The sequence below is a fragment of the Arachis hypogaea genome, chromosome 13, assembly GCF_003086295.3.
Source record: "Arachis hypogaea cultivar Tifrunner chromosome 13, arahy.Tifrunner.gnm2.J5K5, whole genome shotgun sequence".
Classification (NCBI taxonomy): domain Eukaryota; kingdom Viridiplantae; phylum Streptophyta; class Magnoliopsida; order Fabales; family Fabaceae; genus Arachis; species Arachis hypogaea.
Genome location: NC_092048.1, coordinates 51,931,733 through 51,956,289, shown reverse-complemented (window position 1 = coordinate 51,956,289; position 24,557 = coordinate 51,931,733). Strand labels below are relative to the sequence as shown.

The 24,557-nt window shown below is 34.3% G+C and overlaps 2 protein-coding genes across 3 annotated transcripts; one reads left to right on the top strand and one right to left on the bottom strand.

Annotated features, from left to right (window-relative positions):
* Positions 1-7,608: 7,608 nt before the first annotated feature.
* On the top strand, positions 7,609-10,230 carry LOC112738359 (pollen receptor-like kinase 3). Its single transcript, XM_025788783.3, has 2 exons — positions 7,609-9,310; positions 9,379-10,230. The coding sequence occupies exons 1-2, from the start codon at positions 7,948-7,950 to the stop codon at positions 9,945-9,947; spliced, it is 1,932 nt and encodes a 643-aa protein (XP_025644568.1). The 5' UTR covers positions 7,609-7,947; the 3' UTR covers positions 9,948-10,230.
* A 1,253-nt stretch (positions 10,231-11,483) lies between these two features.
* Positions 11,484-17,772, bottom strand: LOC112738358 (sm-like protein LSM1B). 2 transcript variants are annotated; one of them, XM_025788782.3, is made up of 7 exons: positions 17,493-17,657; positions 17,344-17,411; positions 17,056-17,138; positions 15,943-16,011; positions 15,236-15,351; positions 15,082-15,144; positions 11,484-11,981 (listed from the first exon to the last, which is right to left on the bottom strand). In XM_025788782.3, the coding sequence occupies exons 3-7, from the start codon at positions 17,114-17,116 to the stop codon at positions 11,904-11,906; spliced, it is 387 nt and encodes a 128-aa protein (XP_025644567.1). In that variant the 5' UTR covers positions 17,117-17,138; positions 17,344-17,411; positions 17,493-17,657; the 3' UTR covers positions 11,484-11,903. The 2 variants fall into 2 exon arrangements, with proteins under 2 accessions (XP_025644567.1, XP_072068066.1); XM_072211965.1 differs by having other exon boundaries at positions 17,344-17,772.
* Between the last annotated feature and the right edge of the window lie 6,785 nt (positions 17,773-24,557).

Sequence of the window (24,557 nt, the reverse complement as noted above, 5' to 3'; positions counted from 1 at the left end):
GTCGCAGGTCAAAGGAAACTCTATTACTATATTCATCTTGAGAATATTCTATTGACAAATATGCGGTAATTATAACCATTAGAAATTCTCAGAGTGAGTCAGTTCGATGGTCATATCTTTATATGCACCATTTATATATATAATTTAATAAATGAGATCTATTAATCTCCATCCAATAAAGACCATTATATATATATTGATCTTTCCGGATTATTAATGTCCTTTTTAATAATCCTATGACCAAGAACAATTTAGATTAAATTATAAAAAATTTATCTCTCAATATTATGATCACTATGACAATGATAAATCTCTAAATTTAATCAAGGACCTTATTATATTAATATTTTAATATAATAATAATAACAAATTATTTGACACATGATTGATTGGATTGTGGTCATATTCCTTATTCCCAACAATCTCCTACTTGCACGAGAGCCAATCATGATAGATTGGATCTTGGGCATACTATTATCTCAATAATCTCCCACTTGCACTAGAGCCAATCAATCATGTGTGTAATTTTTCAATGCACATTTGTGTTTATCAAAACTCTTTTGACCTTAAACACCTTTGCTCTTGAGCATGTTTGCTTGACCTTTTATAAAATGCACATAGTGCATAATAAATATCACGTTTTCTCAAAACATGAAATCTCCCACTACAATAGTGCATAATTTTATTTTAAGAACAATCCTTATTGAACATGATTATAAAAAATCTAAGTAACCATTAGATCTATCTTTATAGAATTGTATCATTATACAAATAGGCTACTTTTTCGAAAAATTAGTTTGACGATCAAACCTTTTATACTTTTAAGAGAAAGTATATCCTCTATTGAGTGGTATATAATTCTAATAAAAGTAATTGTACTCCTACTCTTTCTTTAAGATGGAATCCTTTTTCTAAAAAGAGTTCAACATCTTATCACAAACACTTTGTCTTAAGAAAGGTGATAGAAATAATACTCATTATTTCTTTAGGGTAACCACTAAATTTTATTTATCAGATCTAATATCAATTCTATTGTTGTGCAATCTCTTAACACATATAAGACATCTCCAAACTCTAATGTTATTGAGTTTCAGCTTATGCCTTTTTCATATCTCATATGGATAAAAAAATTGATTTAATGAGAAATTTGTTATTTTAGTAATATTTCTAAAACGTAGTCCAAATATTTAACAAACAGTAATTCTCAGCTAAATCAAATTCCATGTTTCTTTAAACATGATGGAGTACATAGAGTACTAGTATTTGTGCGTTGAGAGAATCTCATTCTCTATTCAATAGAATATCAATTAGATGTTAGAGATTTTACTTTAAGCTCTTATAATAAAAATATTCAATATCTTTATTATTGGTCAAACCAACCCTTGAGAATAATTTTGATTCTCATCCTCAATACTCATATTGAGTTTTTTCAAAAAAAAAAACACAAACCTTAATCATATTAGGGCCAATTATAAATTGTTTGTAACAAAATAAATCTCTAAAAATACTTACAAGAACAATTCTCGCTAAAGCCATTTGATTAATGGCATTCCAACTTCTAAAGTTGTTTAATTCAAAATATATTGTCCAATACTCCCACTAGTTTAAATAAAATTTTTTGATAGTTGTACTATCTTGTTTTGGACACCAACGTCTTCTTAAGATGTTTAGTAATAAATAGTGGGTAGATGTCTCTGAAATTAGAACTCATGGTTGTCAAAACAACCTATATTGCAATAAAACAATAATCCAAATACTTCACAAGTACTAACTATTCCGTCATCAATCTTATTGTAGGATATCATTTGAATAGGATTATCATCTCAATAATAACTGTACCCTTTGGAAAAATAATTCTAAATTGTAGCCAATATATTACTTTCAAGTATGCCACACAAAAGGTGGACATATTTAAAAATTTAAAATATGAAAGTAAATTAAGAAATCTATATTTCTGTTAAAATTATTTAGAATCATGAATGAGTACCTTGGTTGTCAAGTTGTTACTCATACCTATTCCAAATAAACATGATTAAATTGCATCCCATACAATTATAATCTCAAATAATTATCTGGTTGTTAGACAATTATTTAACTGAATTATATTTTATATCCCTAGATTGTCTAGGTTCAAGTATAAAATTAATTCTCCTTATGCATCATCATATACATCAATAAATTCTATCCGTGATTACAAGTTTCCTGGTTGTCAGGTCGTTCCTTGTAAACAAGAGATAAATTTATTTTTGACAATATCCTAACTTTTAGGACTTATCTCTATTGTTAGAGAATTTCTACCAGTATTCTTGGATTAAATTTTTATACTCTCGGGTTGTCTAGGAAAAAATATAAAATTTAATCCTTAATACATCAAATATATACACTGATTATTATCTTGAAATAAAACTCCTGGTTGTCAGGCCGCTCTTTATAATCAAGAACGTTAGAAAAACTAATTTCTAAAATTACAGTGTTCAAAACACATCAATCAAATTAGAATTTGATTTTTCATGTACTAACATTAAGCCTTAAAAAATTATCAAATCAAATTTGACCTTTATATATACACTTATATATATATATAAAAAACAAACAAAAGATATTTTGCATCTTATTCCTTTTATTGTGATCAAAATCATAATAAAATTTAATATATAAATAAAATCAAACAAAATATTTGATTATAAATATAACTTTTATATTAAAAGAATGATAATTTAATCACAATTAAATAATTAATATTGAAATAAATTAACTATTAATTTATTAGAAAACTATCTCAATGGAAATAACTGCATCGCATGTTTAAAAATTTTTTGAATTAATCCTATTAATTCACAAATTAAAAAAAAATAGGAATAAAATTTAAACATAAAAAGCCAAAGCTCTGATACCACTGAAGGATTACCATGTGTTCATAACATGCAGCGGAAGAAAAGAAAGTAATCCTTAAAGATCTATTTTGTGCTTAAACTTTATTCCAATAATATATAGATCAGATCTAAATACCTTTAGACGCTTTAGTAAAAACTTTATTCTTCGATTGTACGAAGACTCTATGCGTATCCACACCTAGACTAACCTTTGCTGTCAACTCCTTGACCAATGGACATCTGATCTAAATTGAGGAACCTCTTGCAACTCTTTGCATACTATAAAATTCTTCTCCAAGAATTAGGCTCAAATACATTTATGTGCGTAGAGGTAAAGGAATAAAACTCTTGTGTTTTATTCTCATCTCTGTCCCATTCCTCTACTCTTGGCATACATATATATAGTATGAGATTTGTTACTGATTTTAAATTTGAATCTCAATTCAAATTTAAATCATATCTTAAAATTCTAAATTTGAATCCTTCAAATTTATGAATCATATCATAACTCAATTTGAAACAGAATCAGTTAGGATCTCATCCAAATTTATAATTCAAGTTTACAAATAGAATAACTAATTATTCTTAAATCTCATTTTATATTCTCAATTATCATACTATTATTATATTCTTGGTGCTAGCAAAGAATATAATAATATTCCATTTGAATCAATATAATTATTTATTTGATCAAATCAAAATAATAAATAAATAATTCTACAGCAAAAATTAGAACACTCGTTAGTGTGTGACCCCATATGTTCAATACTAAGCGCGTAGTAAATTAGTCATACTAAATTTACTAATCAAGGTTGGTGTCTAGCAACACTCCTCAACAACCCGATAGTATGAAGTAATATATTTTTACTAAGAACCTTAGAAGAATAAAGTATAATTCCTTCCATCTTTTCAGCTCTTGGTTAACCCTTAGAATATGGTTTAATCGTCAAACTCTAACTTGTTACCATTATTATAATGAATTGTAAATGACCTAAGAAACTCATTTCTTCATTCATTCAATCCCCTTGGCCAATGTTTTATTCGTCTCAGTCATTATAATCATAGAGCTCAAACTCTTTACCGAGAGTTGACGGATTCCTTATTGACTAATTATTAATTTTACAAGTATTTAAATCATACCCAATATTCATTCAACTAGCACCCTAGGGTATTAGGTGTCCGGAATCAAAGTATAATAAATACATTGTTAATTATTATGATAGTCGCAGGTCAAAGAAAACTCTATTACTATATTCATCTTGAGAATATCCTATTGACAAATATGAGGTAATTATAACCATTAGGAATTCTTAGAGTGAGTCAGTTCAATGGTCATATCTCTATATGCACCATTTATATATATAATTTAATAAATGAGATCTATTAATCTTCATCCAATAAAGACCATTATATATATATATATATATTGATCTCTTCGGATTATTAATGTCCTTTTTAATAATCCTATGACCAAGAACAATTTAGATTAAATTATAAAAGATTTATCTCTCAATATTATGATCACTATCACAATGATAAATCTCTAAATTTAATCAAGAATCTTATTATATTAATATTTTAATATAATAATAATAACAAATTATTTGACACATGATTGATTGGATTGTGGTCATATTCTTTATTCTCAACAATAAGTTTGCACCAAATAATAATGCATGTATACAAAAGTGTACTAATATCATCAAGATGATATATAACCACCCGTGGCTGAGCTACAGAATTATTCCTGCTGAGACTAGAGAACGATGATTTTAGAAGTGAGCGATAAAAACTCTACATATTCAAACCTTACTTAGTTTATATCTTTTATTTTTTGTTTAATTATGTGTTTAATTTCAATGAACTATTTGGTGAATGTTCTTAAGAATTGTTTTGTGTATTTTAAAATCTAAGAGATTAAAGTATCCAACTTAAAAAATTTCAGAAATTAATTTGAATAATTACTCTAAAATAAATATATATAACAAGTTTATTTTTTAATTTCAAAAAAAAGTTTGAAAGTTCTAAATTTATAGGTACCATCCCATTCCTTGCTAGTGTAACACAACCTAACCCAAAATAAATAAGGGCAATGCTGTCATGTAAAAGCCAAAAAAACTTCTTTACTTTTTTATTCATTACCTAAGCTCCTTTCTCAACTTCAATCTCATCGATAGTGTGGCAGAAGTAGAAGCACATTAATTGAGTTTAAAAAAATAGATCAATATATTGAATTGGATAATATATTTATTTATTTAAACTAAAAATATTAGAATTATCTCTAATTAATAATTATGCTTCACTTTAATGTGAAATGAAAGTGTAGTTGATCCATAATTTGGGTGGATACTATTTTTTTATTTAAGGTAGTTGGTCCATAGTAAAAAAAAGTAAAATAATTTAATTTTAATTCATATCACTAATAAATTGCAAATTATTGAAAAAGACTAAAATATGTAAATTTATGTGTTGTTTCTGACTGATAAAAAAAAAGTAAAGAAAAACATTCTTTATCTATATACCCAAGCCACATAACACCAATAGTATTGGCTAATAAATATATCTTAAAAAGAGAAAAGTTTAACCATCAAATAAAATACCTAACCATAACTAAAGTATTATCAAGGATTTTAAATTCACACACGCCTCGTTTTTATTTACGTGTTGTTGTTGCATCATTTTTTTTTTCTTTTTCTCCTATGTCATTATTGCATCTTTTTGTTGTTGCATCATTTTTTTTTTTCTCCTATATCATTATTGCATCTTTTTCTTCTTCTTTTATTATTATCATTGCGATCACTATCACTACTGTCACTTCCTTTTTCTCCTCCACTTCCTCTTCATTCTTCTCCATTTAAATTTTTTCTCTTTCTTTTTGCTTTTCTTTTTCCTCCATTTTTATCATCAACGTTATTATTATCATCGTTATCATTATTGTCATCATCGTCATTTTCTTCTTTTCCTTATTTTTCTTTATCTTTCTCTTTTATTATTGTTGTTGTCACCACCACCATGTCACTACCTCCATCTCCTCTTCATCCTCCTTCTTTTTTCATTTGAATTTTTTTAATCTCCTACTTCCTTTTCTTTTTCCACCTCCTACTCCATCATCATTATTATCATCATCGTCGTCTTCTTCTTATATGTATAACAGTTCAAATTCAGAATGCACCGCAATTTCTTAATGATGACGACACACAAACAAACTCAGTTCAAAATAAGATTAGACTAAAAGTGCACCTTACTTAAATCCAAAATGCACCGAAATTACTAACGATACACGAACAAACTCGGTTCAAAATAAGCGTAGATCAAGTGCACTTTATTTAAATCTAAAATGCACCAAAATTACTTAATGATGATGTCACACAAACGAACTCAATCCAAAATAAGCACAGATCAAAAGTACACCTTATTTAAATTCAGAATGCACTAAAATTACTTAATGATAACTCAAAACTCCTCCTTCTCCTTCTTCATTTTTTGTTTATCTTTTCCTTCTTGTTTTACCTTCTCATGATTCTTCTTGTTTTACTCTTTTAACAAGAATAAAAACAAGAAAAAATCAAACGAAGAAGAAGAAAAAATACATAATATTACAAAGTCACTTGGATGATGAAGACCCCTACATTCATTCAACTAAATAAGATTGTAATACATTACAAACATGTTCATTCAAATTTAATATGAGAAGCAATGCTTCTAAAAAGAAGAAATAAAAGTAACAAAAAAAAATAAATAAAGAAAAATAAAAAGAAAAAAAATACAACATTAAAAAAGATATTTTTATGCTTTTGTAACAAAATTTTGGAGTAAAAATTAAGAAATTTATATATTATTGTGAAATTTTGGTGTTATTTGTTCTGATGAATTCTACATAATTCAAAACTCTTCCTCTTCTTCCTCCTCATCATCTGCTACTTCTTCTTTTACATCTTTTTTTTCTTCATCTTCTTTTTATTTCGTTTTCTCATAATTCTTCTTGTTTCACTCTTTTAAGAGAAATAAAACTAAAAAAAAAAATCAACTATCAGATAAAAAAAGAGTAAAAAAAACGCAACAATAAAAGAATGTCGATGAATTGAAAACTCGCGAAAAAGAAGAAACATGAAAAAAAACACAAAAAATAAGGAGGAAGAACACAAAAAAAAAAGATATGAAATGACTTGAAGTTGAAGTGTATATTCATACTCTTATTAATAAAATTGATTTTTGTTGTGTTTTGAATCAATTTAATTAAATTTAATTGTCAAAAAAAAACTTAGATAATCTAACAACTACGTAGCAACTTGGAATGCCATTGCTTCATTTTAAAACTGAAAATTTTTTTAGAAAAATATAAGTATACAATGAAAATATTAAACAATGTGAACAATGAATATATCAGATGTTCAATTTAATATATATGCAAATAATTATGATAATTATTTTTAATTGGATAGTTATTCTTTTTTATTCGATTTACTCGTGCATAATTAACCATAATTAGATGCTCAAATTCACTTAGTATGCAAATGATATTTTTTTACTTTATTAAATTAATTTTAAAACTCATTATTTATATTATTTAAAAATTATTATCTACCTAAAAAAACTCAAATTTTCCCCTAATTTCCAAAGAGAAATATATCCTGCAATGCATTATGTGACCGGTCTACGCAAAACAAACAAAAAATTGCACGCACACTCCCTCCAATCCCGGTCTATCTATATCATCTCCGAATATTATTCCTCTGACCATCTATTTTTAGCACATTACATGGTAATTCTGGCAACAACACCATCATCACCAATTCCACCCCACACACACTCTCTCTCCCCCTCCCTCCAAACCCCACCCTTCCCCCCAACATGGCGCGCACACACAAAACAACAAAACAAAGGGGCAACAAATTAGACCCCCAAAAAATCTTCATCTTCATAGACAACAGGAAGAAACCAAATACTTTAACCTCAACCTCTCCGAGCAGCGGTCCATTCTCAAACCCAAGAGCCTCTAACGTCTAACCAACACACACACATTCCCTCAAAGGCTCTCGGCATTACCAATAAATTAAATTAATAAGAAAAAATAATGGCCGCTGTTCGCTCTAACAACCACAACCGCCGCAGTCACGTTTTCTGCGTGTTCTTGTTCATTGCTGTCTCTCTCTACAGCCTCCCACTGTCTCTCTCAGGCGACGCGGAGTCCCTTCAAAAGCTGAAACAATCCTTCACCAACGGCGATCGCTTGCTGTACACGTGGGAACCCAACACGTCACCTTGCGAAAACTGGATGGGCCTGGTGTGCGCCGACGGCATGGTAATGGGCATTCGCCTCTCCGACATGGGCTTGTCTGGTACCATCAACATAGACGCTCTTGCCGAGATCCCCGGGCTCAGGACCCTAAGCTTCACCAACAACAGCTTCACGGGCCCAATCCCTGACTTCAGCAGGCTCGGCGCCATCAAAGTCCTCTTGCTCTCCTACAACCAATTCTCCGGGCCCATCCCTTCCGATTTCTTCTCCAAATTGACTTCCCTAAAGAAAGTTTGGATCGACTCGAATAGCTTCTCCGGCCAGATACCCGAATCTTTGATGGAGCTAGCGCTTCTCAAAGAGCTTCACATCGAGAACAACCACTTCACCGGAAGGATACCCGCTGTGAAGGAAGATTTGACCTCGTTCAACGCGTCCTACAACAACCTCGAAGGTCCTATACCGGAAGCGCTGGCTAGGTTCGGTGAGAATGCGTTTGCTGGTAGCGGGAACGAGAAGCTTTGCGGGAAGCCGTTGAGGAGAAGCTGCGATAGTAGTGGCTTGCCTTCCTCGTCTTCGTACACGTTACCACCGCTTGATAAGAATCAAGGGTCAGGGTCAGGGTCAGGGTGGGGCATGAAGATTATCCTGTTTCTGTTCTTGGCTGCAGTGGCAGCGCTTGTGTTCGTGTTCGTAAAGGCGCGGCGGAGGAACGATGAGTTCGGGTTGATGGGGAGAATAAACAGTGTGGATTCGATGGTGGACATTCACGTGGCGAGTACGAACGGCTACAGGGCGCCGGAGGGAGAGGGGTCGGTGGGGATGGCGAAGAGAGGGGATTCGAACAAAGGAGGGGCGCGGGGGAAGGGAGGGGGAATGGGGGACCTTGTAATGGTGAACGACGAGAGAGGGGTGTTTGGGCTGCAGGATTTGATGAAGGCGTCGGCGGAGGTGCTTGGGAACGGGGGGCTGGGATCGGCGTACAAGGAGGCGATGACGAACGGGCTGTCGGTGGTGGTGAAGAGGATGAGGGATATGAACAAAATGGGAAGGGATGTGTTTGACGCTGAGATGAGGCAGTTTGGGAGGATGAGGCATAAGAATATATTGGGGCCTTTGGCTTACCATTACCGTCGGGAGGAGAAGCTCTTCGTTACTGAGTATATGCCCAAAGGCAGCTTGCTTTATGTCTTGCATGGTATGCTATGCATCTCTTTATTAACATTTAAAGGAATGTAGAAACTATTTTGATTATTTTTATTTCAGGTGACAGAGGAACAGCCCATGCAGAGTTGAACTGGCCGACCAGGTTAAAGATTGTGAAGGGAATAGCAAGAGGGTTGTCATACCTCTACACTCAATTTTCCACCTATGACCTTCCCCATGGAAACCTCAAGTCCAGCAATGTCCTCCTCAGTGATGACTATGAGCCTCTCTTAGGTGACTTCGGATTCCACCCACTCATCAACCCCACGGCCGCCGTTCAAGCCATGTTCGCCTACAAATCCCCTGACTATATCCAGTACCAAAAGGTCTCCCAGAAGACCGACGTCTTCTGCCTCGGAGTCCTCATCCTCGAGATCATTACCGGCAAGTTCCCTTCCCAGTATCATAGCAATGGAAAGGGTGGCACCGATGTTGTTCAACGGGTATTCACGGCGATTTCCGAGTCCAGGGAAGCAGAACTCATCGATCCAGAGTTGCAAGGGAACATGGGATCGCAAACTCAGATGTTGCAGCTTATCCACATTGGTGCTGATTGCACCGAGAGCAATCCTGACAAAAGACTTGCCATGAAGGAAGCCATTAGAAGGATAGAGGAGGTTCAAGTGTAAATAATAAAAAATTATTAAAAACAAGCTTCTTCTTGTTATGTCCATAAAGCTTAGCTTTTAGCTCAAGTTGCCTTTTGTAGGTAAGGGAATTATTACATGCCTTTGTACTAAGAGGTGGTTTTGTCATTTTGTGTAACAAGGTGAAATTCAAATGATAATTTTTTCACCCATATTAGTGTCTCACTTTTGTAAGCCTAGTTTACAATTACAAGTGTGTTGTGTTGTTTTAATGATCACAGGATCTCAGGCTTTAAAATTTTATGAAACAACATGATTTAGTGCATTTTTTCTCGTTCATTTTTCTCTTTACATTCTCTCTCTTTTCTAAATATAGGTGTTAATGTCTCCACTAAACATGAGTTCAATTTTATTTTTTAATGTAAATACTCTTATTATCCAAACAACTTTTGCATTTCCAATAGTAGTAGTGCCTTTTATTGAACATCATTAAGTGGTTTAGGAAAAAAGATTGAAAAAACATCCGATTAAAATGGTAAATGAGATGAAAGATAAGCGAAAAATAAAAAAAAAAAAACATACATGAGATTAGGGTGTTCATGGCCCGACCTGACCCCAAACCTTTTAGGGGCTAATTTGGTGTGATTTCACTAGGTATAGGGCTGGATAAGGGTCTCAAAAATAGATTCGGTCATTATTTCGAGTCGGGTCTAGGTCATAGCTCGGGTCACCCGAACTCGGTCCGATGGTCGGGTCATCATACATAATTAATATTTTGTGTGATTAGTAATTGATGATGGCTATTCTTATGTGAAATTTAAGTATTGTAAATTTTAATATTTTGTGTTATTAGTCATTATAAGACTATAAGTTAATGTTTTATGTTTAAAATGCATAAGACTTTAGACTAATACATAATATTGTGTTATTTGTATTGATTAAAATATTTGGTGTTATTAGACAATATTAGTATTAATTGTGGTTATGCTTTAATTTTAGAAAATGGTTGATTCTTGTTATATTTTTCTAAGTGAATTATACCATGTCAAATAATGGTTGGAGTCTTGAAAATTTGGATATTTTCACATGCTAGATTGCTAGTTTATAAGAAGGTAATGTTAACGACCCGATTTTCACCCGGTATAATCATGGCTCGAAAGTGTATAAATTTCATCGGATCTAAGGCCGGATTCAGATCTAACAAATAGACCCGGTATATATTTCGGGTCGAGTATGGGTCACATCAAACCCGATTTCACCCGACCTATGAGCACCCCTACATGAGATTATAAAAAATTATCTATGTATAAACAATCTCATTATAAACAATTAAACATATATAATTTATAATAAAATTCAGTGATGTCATTTGATTCATATACCTCACCTCACTTAGTCGAACAGACTTTGTTGTTTATACTAAATCCATGGATTTTTTTTCAATATTCATTTTAACGTTTATATTAACTCCATGCCCAATTTTGTGATACTAATAGAAGATGCGACGTCTAATAGTTACTTTGATATTGTCATACATACAACAAAAGATAATAGTGTTATTCTCACCTACCGAGAACATACCAAAAACAATCGACATTAGTCATTCTGAAAAGAGCATTGTAAATGATGATGATCATAAACACTGATTAATAACATCTTCACTATAAATCATTTTCTAAAACCAAACTAAAATTTTAAGTGCACAATAATAACACATACCCCCCTCATGCATTAGCATGAAAACTACATGCAGAAAGGGGCATGATAATTGTCAGCTTCTCTTTAGAGAAGCCAGAAAGTCACAATTTACTTTCATGGCCTCTGCTACAAAAAAGATCTAGCTGCCAAGAAATCTAATTCTCTATCGTGCCAGTTTCCACGACGACAAATGGCGCATCCTATCGTAAATTATTCTTCCATCCCCACGATCGAAAACGAGCCACAGCTGCATTAAAATTTGCAGATGGACCAGCTTGACTGTTAAGATGACAGGATAGTTTAATCAAAATCAAGGAACTCCATCCTTTTCCTCATGGTGCCCTTTAGATCGGTAGCATCCCTTTCTGCCTTTTGAGCCTGAAAGTGTAAACCAAATGAAATTAAGCTAATTCATGTTAAAAAAAATAATGAACAAATTTGCCAGCATACAATTTTGCAATGGCTACATAGTCCTTTTAGCTTTCAGTTGGAGATCGTGCTGAAATTTCATTTCCCCGGAGGAATTGGAGCAAACACCAGACAATGTGAATGTCAACAACAACTAGGACTTATATGCATCAGACGATTTAAGTGCCAAATCATATATTAGGTTTACAATCAAACCATTAAAATTTAAAGGGCGTGCTTGAATGTACAACCTGATAATTACATTAGTGGCTATTTCCACAGCTTGAACCTGTGACCTTGAAGTCACACGAAGACAATTCAACCGTTGCTCCAAGGCTTCCCCCTTCTAAACCATTAAAATTTAAATCTCCTAATTCACACATGATTTTTTTGAAGTCTCAATACTTATAGTCATTGCCAATTACCCTTGAATTGATCTACTCTCTTTACCAAAGCCTTTATGGGCCTTTATCACATTACCAAACCACCTAAAATGATATTCTACCACATTTTTCATAATAGGCACTACACAAACCTTTCCTTCAATGTAATAATTGGGGTTAATAATCAAATTAGTCCCTGAAAGATAAAGTATTCTTCAAATTTGTCCCTGAAAGATTTTTTCAATCAAATTGGTCCATCAAAGATTAAAAGCTTAAGATACTAATTGGAGGCACAAAGAATGTTACACTTTAGCATATCAAAGTTATAATGCTAGTTATTTTCAAATAATCTGGCATAAAATAAACAAGAAGCTTTCCAATGACATCATTCTCTCAATGAGGATCCAAAAATTCTAATAAATTATAAAAAAATTATACTAACCTCCCCCTGAAGACTTAGGTTATGAGGTATGGCACACATCTTCCCTTAATTTCTCAAATGTGACACTAATATCTCTAAAGTTTGGGGAACATCAAAACCTAAGACCTTTATAGATTATAAAATGTGACACTTACTTTGACTTTTGGATAACATTACACCTTACATTCTAAGAGATTATGCATGTTGCTGAAACCATATGGAAAATGGACGGCTATTTGCATAAATCTAGTTTTCTGTAGAAAATTCTATGGTCCTTTGCCAGGGTTTCAATACTGCACCAAAACCTTCTTTACACTAAAAGTGCCAAGAAGAGGGACTGGGTTTGTGATAGGGTTGCAAGGCTGGTACCTCAAGATAATACTAATAATTTATGGACCTTATGGACCTCCAAAGAGATAATGTACTCTGGGATGAGTAAATGCAATGGGAAGAAAGGATAAAGGAAGAGGGGGGGGGGGGGGGGGGGTTAAAAGAGGAGGATGACAGGGAAATTGTTGCCATTAATAACCTAAATTGAAATAAAGGAATGAAATAAATGATAGATGAGAGGTTCAGAACTTCAGAGTTAAGAGAGGGAATGAAAGAGAGGAATGAACCAGAAAAAAGAAAAGAAAAGACTAATGTTCTGTAACAGAAGAGTCCCAAAAAGTGAGGGAAGGAAGAAATCAAAAAGGAAACCACCTGGAGAGGAGGGCCATCCGAAGGCAATGGCGATGTTGCAGCGGAGATACTGCAACGGCTTCTTCTGTTCTTCCTCAAGCAACAGATGGCGCCGTCAACAGTAAAGAGAATGACAGAGAAAGGAGACAAGGGAGGAAGAGGAGTTGGAGAGCCCGGACAAACAGCCCCCTCGTTCGCCCGACCCCACCCCCACCCCTGGGACAGACAGCCCCGCTTGGCTGCCAGTCCCCACCCCCCTCGGACGGACCGTCCCCCTCAGCCGCCCGCCCACCCACCCACTTTCCTACGGACCGACGGCCACCTCGGCTGCCTGCGCCGCGTGCCCCCACTCCCCAGACGGATGGCCACCCGCCCACCCCCACCTCCCGGACAGCCGCCGGCCCCCTTGGCCACATGCCCCCACCCTGCTGAGGCGCTGACGGACGGTTGAAGTAAGAGAGAATATATAAAATGTAAGTCCAATAACAGACATATAGACTCAAACTTAGAATAGAATTGAAGGCAACATCATCCCACTAGAGCTAAGTATCTTGGTTCATTATCCAAAATGATAAATAGACAAAACAGATGGCTAAATGGAAGAGTGCTTCATGCATTATCTGAGATGAAAAAATTCCAATAAAGTCATGGTTATTGGATTGAGTCAGAATCTTAACAGTAAAAGTCAACGTCCACATAAGCTTAATGGTGTAGAAATGAGGTTGCTTAAATATATGAGTGGTAAAACTAGACTATATAGCATTGGGAATGATCACATCAAGAGGTAGGGGAGACCTAAAAGAACTTTAGCGGAAATTCCATCCTCTGAAAGACTTTGTAAATCCACAGAAGCAAAAGGTTGTGTAAATAGTTTGCATAAAATGTCTGTTTCAGTGGGAAAGGGAGGTCCAGCTATCTATAATTCTAGTAGAGTAAAAATATTATGGAAGGGAAGCAAAATTTCTCTCAAGGGTTGAAGTGTAAGCCCACATTTTGAAATTTGATTTATTAGAAACTTCTTTTCCTACTGAGAATTGGGGGCAGAGGAAACAGACTTCAATTTGAATAAGTAAAATGTGGTGGTCTTATGTAATCAAGTTAGTAAACCTCCTTTGACAAATGAGGAATCTGCAGAGTGCAGCTGGCAGATTTCAAATATTTTGGTTTACAATTAACCTAAGATAAGAAAAACAATAAAAAATTAGAAGGGAAATTTACTGTCATTTGCTACCAGCAACTTGCATGTGAAAAGCACTGGTTGACTTTACAAATTCCCACTTGATAGTCCATAAAAAGAAAGAAAAGAAAATTCCAGAGTAACCAGTAGTTCCCAGACATTCTAAAATTCCAGCTATGCTTTATCTGGTTCGATTAACCATAGAACCCTCACCACAGCCCAGAAATTCGGAAAAAGTTAGCCACAAGTCATCAGTAAGCGATACAAGAGGATGCATAAAAAACAACCCAAGCAGCATTTGCATACAAGAATTAATTTGTCCATGGCCCTTCATAATTATAATTTTTCTACTAATGATTGAGAAATAAATGTCCAATTATCTGATTATTAACTAATTGATGGATTTACCTTTCGTATTTCAGCCTCTGACACACAAGTCATATGTTGTGGAAGCTCCTCCTTACCCAAATCCTATCCATTGATAAAAAGATAGAACATTATTTAGACTCTTTTGTGAAGTAACTGATAGTAGTCAAAAAACATAAAATGAGCAAAAACACACCAGCTCTCCAATTAAGACAACATTTTCTCCACGAATCACATATAAGCCTAAAGGGACATCACAATAAAGATCACCAACAATCAATCGCTCACATGCACCTTCAAGAACAACATTAGCTGTACATGGCCATCATCACAATGTCAGTCAATATTAGAAATAATAATAAGGTTAAATTAAGTTTTTTCTCTCTAAATGTTATCTTGATATAAACAATTCTAAATAGATCCCTTGCTATTACCTTCAGGTATGACCCTTCATTGAAGTTTGACATGGAAAACAGTATCCCACTTCATTTCATGACAAATACAAATGAATTCTCTATACGGAATACTAATCTATGTTATCTTCATCTTCTAGATCTGCCCTTAACACATAACAACAAAAGTATTTACAGCCAATAAAAGCCTAAGATTGCATTGTTCATTATTTCACTTTCATCCACCCATCGCAGCACTTTACTTCTTTCTCCCTACTTTCATGTTCTCAGCCACAAATGTTAGCTCAATTCAATGCTAACAGTGGCACAGCAGAGCGAAAAGGGGAGATAATTATTTAGAACCATTTACAAATACAAGGACTCAATCCAAAAGAAAAATAGAACAAATCAATTTAAAAATCAATGTAGTGTAGAGACCAAAAACTTAATTTAACCTAATAATAATAACAGAATTGATACATGTACGATGCAGATAGGACAGATACGTTACCAAATTGATCAAAAGAGCGCAATAACCCCAAAAGTTTTCGACCATCTCTCAAGAGAACAAGAAGTTTTTCTGTGAAAAATAACATAAATTGGTAAGAAATTTTTTGTCATGAGTTGCCATATCACACCATTCAGTGCACTTTAACCGAAGATGCAAATCTAAATACATATAATAAAATAATGTCACCAGACAACCAAGTTTCCAGATAAAGAATGCAAACTGTAGAACAGAAAGTCAGAAACAGAGATTGATTTCGAACATTTTCGAGTGATAGAACCAGAGTGTTATTTATACCCTGAAATGCAACAATCTATAGCATTTTTTAGAGTTCAGAACTTCCATGACTGGTTGCCATACATTAAACTGGTAATTGATAGTAACCTCCCAAAAGATGAAAACACAGAAATACTCACAGAAAATCACCCACTAAAACAACTGGCTGGGAGCTCTAAAAGTAGGTTCCTTTATGTCATCTCTTACTCGGATATTTATTAGATGTTCACTGATATTAGAGAAGAATTTAATAAGTGTCAAGACGTAGATGCAGCCATGCAGGAGACCTATCCTCTCTACTTGGGGTACATAATGTAGCCACTACCATGACCTAAACCTATCCCTTTGACCCAAATGCCCACTTGAACAACCTGCGCTAAGCCGCTAACCCTCAGCGTGCCAACTAGTTCTCAACTTTCAATTCTCATTGCATTAGGAATCATATATCATACGTATTAATATATCCCCATTCCACAAAAAGCTTCCTTTATTAAAATACATCTTTTCGTCCAGCATTCTATGGATTCATATCGAAGCACTACAAGTGAATATCTTACACTCACAAAATAAGTACCAGAAATCGGACACCACAACTTTTTCAGCACAGATAAAAATTAAAAAAATATATCACTACTGAAATCCCCAGGTGATGTACAAATCCGGAATGAAACAGCAATCCATGAGTTAACCCAAAAATAATTAAAATAAAATGAAGAACCCAAAATTGGGAGCAAGTTACTATTATCAGACAAGATTCAGACATGAATTTAAACACCAATCGCATAAGTTCAAAATAAGCAAAGAATTTAACAACCCAAAGCGAAAGATAGAGATTCATACTGTCAAGGTATGTGGCAAGGGAGGTAGAGAGCAAGACGTCATCTGGAGCAGGCCAAGACATTGAACCAATTCGGTTTTGGCACCTGAAAACACCAACCAAGTATGATCCAAAACCTACTTCAAAATCTCAAATACAATTAAAAATAAAGAATTGCAAATTGGTGCCCATTACATGCATTTTCAGCTTCCCTTCTTTAAAATCATACAAATTAACCAAACAAGACTAGAAAAAAGAAACCCTCTTTAATAATTCAAGAACATTTAGCATTTTTAAGGGTTAGGTTGGACCTTTATGGATCCGCAACTTTCGTCTGAAGAAAGATTTGCTTCTTCGATGTTCTTTCTCTGTTTCCCCTCTGAGATGTATGAGAGTGAGAGTGAGGGTAAGAGAAAGAGAAAGGGTATGAAAAGATTGAAAACAAAGCTTCGACTCTCACTCTCTGTGTTTGACCCTCGGAACCTTCTGTTTGGTCGGAGATGCCTTTCGTTCCGTAACACTTCCGAAGATATTTGATACTTCACAAATGAGAATCTCAAAATTGCAAGTTTCGCTCGGTAACTTTAGTATTGCACAAATAAGCTGATGCAGAATCCATATTTACACGTACATCTTTGGCTAAACTTTTTTACTTATGGGGCTGAAATGGATAAAGTCCCTAAAAAATTGGGGTTTTTTTTTGGAATTTTTCCAAAGATGGGACCGTTTTGCAAATTGTCAAATTGGAGGGACTGGTTTGAAATATTTATTTTTAATTCACGAGAAGTCAAATCACACGGTGTGATTTCATGAATTGATTTTTTAAATTTTTTTATTACATACATTGGATGATTCTATTTGTACTAGGGATGTCAATGGGGCGGGGTGGGGGATGACTCCCTGCTCCCCGTCCCCGCCCCCAGAATTAATCTCCATTCCCGCCCCGATCCCCGCCATGGGGGGATAATTGTCCTCATCCCTATTCTTTGCGTTTCCCATATTTCTCGCGGGCCCCATTCCCCATCCCCTTATATTTAACATTCATATGAAAATTATAGTAAAAAATATTAAAAAAATAAAAAACAAACTACAAAATACTATTACAAACACACAAACATATCTTATCCAATATTATAAGTCTAGAAATACAACATAGCAAATTATAATCCATAAAATAAAATCTTAAAATACAACTTCCATTCTAAAAAAAAGTAATAAGATATAGTCTTAACATCAAGTATTCTTTGATGGTCAGCATACTCAGCAAGAGAAATCATAATTGCTTTAGATACATAGAAGGAGAGAAAATCAAGCAACTATTTCAAAATCAAACCCTAATTATTTCAAAATTATAAACCATATATGTCTAATTGCTTTAGATACATAAAAGGAGAGAAAATCAAAATTATACAACACATTGAGTAGGGAAGACTGAATAATAGGGTTAGGATTTTTTTTAATTGGTAAAATTACTAAAAATCCCACCTATGTTAGAAATAAAGTAAGGTTATTTAAGAAATTTCAAACATTCGGGGAATTATCGGGGATGGGGCGAGGATCGCCGCTCGGGTCCTCGCGCCTGTCTCGGGGGAATTTTGCTCCCCATCCCCATCCCCACGGGAAAAATTCCCCACCAACGGAGCCCCATTCGGGGCGGTCTCCGCGGGGATCCCCGCCTCCTGGGGATTTTTGACACCCCTAATTTGTACAAGATATTTTTTAATTTATTAAAAATATTATTTATATATTAAAATTAGTCACTCAAAATTATAGTTATCAGAACCGAACCGGTAATCAACCCGGTTATATAACTGGATCACCGGATTATTGGTTCAACCAGCAGGTCATTGATTCACCTAGTTAACCCGATCATAACTAAAAAAAAATTATATAAATAAAATTGAAATAATATCTTAAAACTTAAAATGTGAGTCTTACAAACATTAATAATCAAATATCAAGTCTTAAACATAACTAATAATCTAAAAAAAGAGTTAATAAACTAGTCTCTAGTATAAAATATGTTCTCAATTTAAATCAACAAGAGCAAGTTAAAGATAACACAATCATTAAATCAAGTCCAAGGGGTGAGCTCAAAGTCGGCATCAGCATCTTCATAGGACAAATTAGGAGCTTGATCAACATTTTCCTCATTTTGATTTGCATCCATATCTTCCATATCATTGTTACTTGGTCCATTATTATCTTGGTCATCTTCCAAATTTAATTGATCTACATTTGTGTATTTTTGACAAATCAATATCAAGAATAATTCGTAACAGCAACTGACAATTAAAATATTCAAGTGATTGAAGAATTTACCAAGATCATCCAAAGTTGGTTGAATGGACATATTTGCCAAATCATTTCGTAGATACAATAGCAGCAACCAGCAACCAGCAACTAGCAACTAAAAAACTAAATACCAACACAGCAACCAGCAACAGCAGCAACGAGCAACAAACAGAGAAAAATGGAAAATACAGCAACCAGCAACAATACAACAGGAAAAATACAGCAACCAGCAACAATACAACAGGAAAAATACAACAGCTTTATACCGAATTACCGATTACCAAATACTAACATAACAACCAGCAACAAACAACCCTAAAAAACTAAATACAACAGTAGCAACTACCAAATTCAAGAACAATTTTAACTAAAATTTCCCTAACTTCAACAACTGCTCTAAAAAATTAAATTTATCCACCAGATTCCATAACAATGGGTCAATAGCTACTAAAATATGTTCAGGTTCAACAACTCTAAAAATCAAATACAACAGCAACTGACCTGAGGGAGCAGAGGCACTGAGGCAGAAGATGAATGCTTTCTGAGCTTTCTGACGACCACCACTTCCACCCAAATGACTCGAGGGAGCAGAGACTGATAGTGACGGAGAGGTGAGGCCACAGAAGATGAACGCTTTCTGAGCTTTTTTATGAACACGTTCTGCCACTGACGAGGTGAGGCTGAGACTGAGAGTGACGACGAGGTAATGCCGAGATGACGAGGTGAGACCGAGACTGGGTGACGACAGAGTGACGAGGGTGAGGCCGTGGGAGTGAGGGTGAGGCCGTGAGGGACTGCCGACGGAGAGACGAGGTTGGCTAGGGGGTATCGGCGGGGACTGGTGAGGGTTCGGCGGTGAGGGACTGCCGATTGATGAACTCAGAGTCTCAGACACTCAAAGAGTCTCATATGCCATTAAGGATTTAGAAGTAATGGGGGGAAGGGGGGATTAGCCTAGGGTTTCACTTTCACAGTTTCAATGAAGGGAGGATGAATTAGAAAGACGCCGTTTCAAGATTTAAAAAAAAAAAATTCACCACCCGGACCGGGTCAAATCACCCGGCCGAGTCACCAATTTTTATCAAAACCTATCAGGTCGAACCGAATTCCACCGAGTTCATTGCATGGCAAGTTCAACGAGTGGTTCAGCCCGGCCAGGTGATCGGGTGACCAGGTTTCCGCTCGAACTGGCCGGGTCGAGCCGAATTTGATAACTATGCTCAAAACAGTTATTATACACATATATATATAATTTAATTTAATTTTAATATATATTTTATATTTTAATGTATATTCTACATTAGTGATCAATTTTAATATCAACCTAACATTGTTTTAATTTATTAAAAATTTAGTTTTTTAAATATATAATTTATAGATTTTGAGACATTATATTTAAAAGAAAAATATAAAAAATTAATTTTTAGTTTGTCAATATTTACTAATTTTTTAATTTTTAAAATTTTTAATTTTTAAAAAATTTAAGATTTAGAATTTTGGATTTTAAAAATCACCGCGTCCTCAAGAGAATGGGCAAGCGTGTGAATTAAAGTTGGTTAAAATTCCAGGGTTGAAAGTCATAAGCAAGAAATTAAACTAATAAACTTAGCATGCAAGAAACTTAACTAACAAGAAACTAAATCTAAACATGCAAGCAATATCTAAGTGAGTAGCAATTTACCAAGATAAGATACGAATAATTCTATTCTAGAACTAATTAAACTACTAAAAGCAACTAAAGCAAGAATTAAACAATTGAGGTTTTTGGTGTTTCGATTAAGTGCAAAAGAACTCTTGGCTAGGTATGAGAATTGAGATCACTATTCTTGTCTGACAACCATGTATTGACAATTAAGAGGGACCAACCCATCAAGTCTACTTCTATGCTTGAAGTATGTCAAATAGGCTTGATCAGCATCAACCCATAAGTTCCAACCTAACTACTAATTGACTTAGTAGTAAGCTAGTATCAATGGGTATCAAATTGACCAACAAGGGTTTCCAAATCACCAATCCAATTAGACCCAATGACTCAAGGTCACTCACTTCCCTTAGCCTAGGCTAAGAGTATAGAAAACTACTCCATAATTAAGAAAAATATTTTGTCAAACACATGGTAGGCACTAGTTAAAAACATAGCTAATTTGCAAAATCAAATAGAAATTAAAACTACCCACTAACAATTAACAATATCAACTTAACTAAGACTAAGAAAACATAAAAACTTAAATGCATTAATTAGAATTCAAAATCAACAAGGTTCATAAAATGAGAATTAAAAGAAAAAATAAGGAGAAGAACACAATTCTAACACAAAATCTAAGTAAAATTATAACTAGAGAAGCTAAAATTAGGTAAATAAAACTAGAAGTAACAAGATCTAATTCAGAAATTCAAACAAAAAAAAAGATCAAAATGCACTAAACCTAGAGAGAAGTAAGAGTTTCTCTCTCTAAAAAAAGCAAAGAACAAAAACTAGCTCAAATTATGTCCCAAATTATCTTTGGGTTGATACGGGAGTGAGTGAGCCAGAATATTATAACTTCTATTGTTGTTTCTTATATTCATTTTTCTACCTTCACGATTCTACGTGTTCTATAGTATTCGAGTTTACTGTTTCTGATGAAATGATTATTTTGGACCAACACGAATGTCCGTGAATCCACCACTATTACCTCTTGATGAGTTTGGAAAACTTGAAATTATTGTGATGATCAAACATTATTAAAAATTATTAATTACAAAATTGTTAATTCAATTTATGCTTCTAATTGTTTGTTTAATAAGTTTGTTAGTATACAGATTTTGTTATTGGGCCAAAAAGTTACACAAGCCCAATGTGAAGAAAACATATTCAGCCTTTGTACAAAAATTCTAAGCATTGTGGCTGAATTATTTTGCAAATGTTATTTGAGCCAGAAAAACCAAAGTGAAGCCCAAAACCTTTTATTGAGAGACCAACATCATCATGGTCCGAAATTGAAAAGAAAGAGAAAGGAAAGAAGAGTGGTTCGGTTACCCACTCTCTCCTTTGGTGGAATTCAAAGTTTAATTAAATTAAACGAATGCATTGGTAACAGGAAAGAGAAAATTCAAAATTGATTTTATGGCACTTAATGGTCCACACGTTACTATGCATAGAGGAATAGAAGTGGGATTTAATTTGTTTTAATTTCATTCATTGCATCCAAATCTTTTTCTCTCTTCTCTCTCCTCTCTCTCTCTTCTTCGGTCATGTCAACAGGAAAGAAGAAGGTAAAAGTCATCAGAAAAATTATCAGAGAAGCTAGGAAGAAGAAAGAGGCTAGGATGATGATGGCCTTGAGAAAAGAAGATCTAAAGTATGGCTGTGGCAATATTGTTGCCACTAAAGGCAAGGTGTGAAGAAGAACTTCAAGATCTTCATACCGAAAGTAGAAGCAATCAGCTCGGTCAGAGAAGAAGATCTCTGTGGTGAAGCTCATTTTCACTTTTGTTCATCTAAGACAGAAGGTAGCTACTGTAGCTACATGGAGGAAGAAGCAAAAATAGAACAAATAGAGCTGTCAAGGATCAAGAGTTCATCAAGGGTCAGAATTCTTTCTTGGGGACAAAGTCAAGATGAAAGGCTCAGATTGATGAAACTTGATGAGAAGGGATGAGAGAGAGGTAAATGCATGTTGATTTGCTTTCGGTTTCCCTCTCTCTTCTCTCTGTCCGAACCAGTCTTGTGTGATGGAGATAGGGGTGGCAAAGCGGGCTGGCCCGCCCCGCCCCGCCAAAGCCCGCCCAAATATGGGGCAGGCCGGCCCGCCCTGCCAAACTAATATGGGCTCAACTTGCTACCCCGCCCCGCCAAAGGGCAGATTGGCGGGTTGGCGGGCCGGCCCGCCTTTTTTTTTTTACCAAATTTTTTCTTTCATGATAAAATTTAATAAAATTCAATTTACCAAATTTTTACTTTTTAATAAAATTATTCCATCAAATTTGTTTTTTAATATATAGAATAATATCTTAAATTAATTATTAATCCATAAAAATTATAATTAACCATAATAACTTTTTTTATTGAAATTAATAATAAAAAAAATAACATAACAAATAATAAGTCTCAAAGTCTCAAACATAAGTGCATAATAATATCTTCTTCCATTTCAGATCTTTCCATATTTTCAGGATTTTGTGTTACATTCCCACCATCAACTTCCATAGAGACAAAATCATCCATTGCAGAATCAACAACTCAATCTAAATAACACAAATACATAACAATATCTAAATCAGCAATAAATCAATAATGTTGCATCAGAAGTCAGAACACATACACCAAGCATCACAGAAAGCAATGAAATAAAAGTTCAAACTAAAGTTACATAGTTAAAATGATACTAATACAGTAATACTCTAATAGAAGTCACACAAAGATAGACAAGAAACAAGATGAATAGCATGTATTATTCACACTAGTACACTACAAACTTTTGGAATATTTATTAGTACCTCACACCCAATACATACCACCACAAAATGAAAAAAGAACGAAGATAAAGATGGTGAAAATATGTAATAGCAGCATGTCAGAGATATAATTTCTGGTATAATTAATGTAATTCTTTTCTTTTTTTTCTGGACTATTTCAGTAGATCATAAGCTTTGCATAAATTAATGAACATAGGCCTTCAAATTACTATGCTTACATTTTCAATTCATAGGTGAATTTCAAGGGAGGCAAAACAATGAAATGGTAGCAAAATTATGTTATATATATACAGCCATTTAAATACAAATAATGCTTCCATATATGGATGGAAGCAGTGTATGTCCTGCATAACAAATATTACAATGCTGATATCTGAGGGTTACTTGCCTACTCTCAAAATTCATAAACAAATTTCAAAAACAAACACCAGTAAAACAAATTTTATAAACAAATCCACAGTAATTTCAACAGCATCAAAGAAGCTGTCCACAACCACAATCACAGATTCACAGTTCCTTACGAAAAAAAAACAAAAAAAAATAAAAATCTTTACTTACTGGCTCACAGCCGTCGAGAGGCAGGGGAGGAGAGAGTAACGCCGCTGGGATCCGCCGGAACACAGAACCGCCGAGACAGCATAGAGGCAACACAAGACAGCGTCGCCGGGACTTCAGTTTGGTGAGGATAGGCGAGATGAAACAGCGACCGGCGACGTGACTGACCAACGACGAGAAACAACTCAGAGAGAAGTCGAACTGGAGCGCGCCGCCA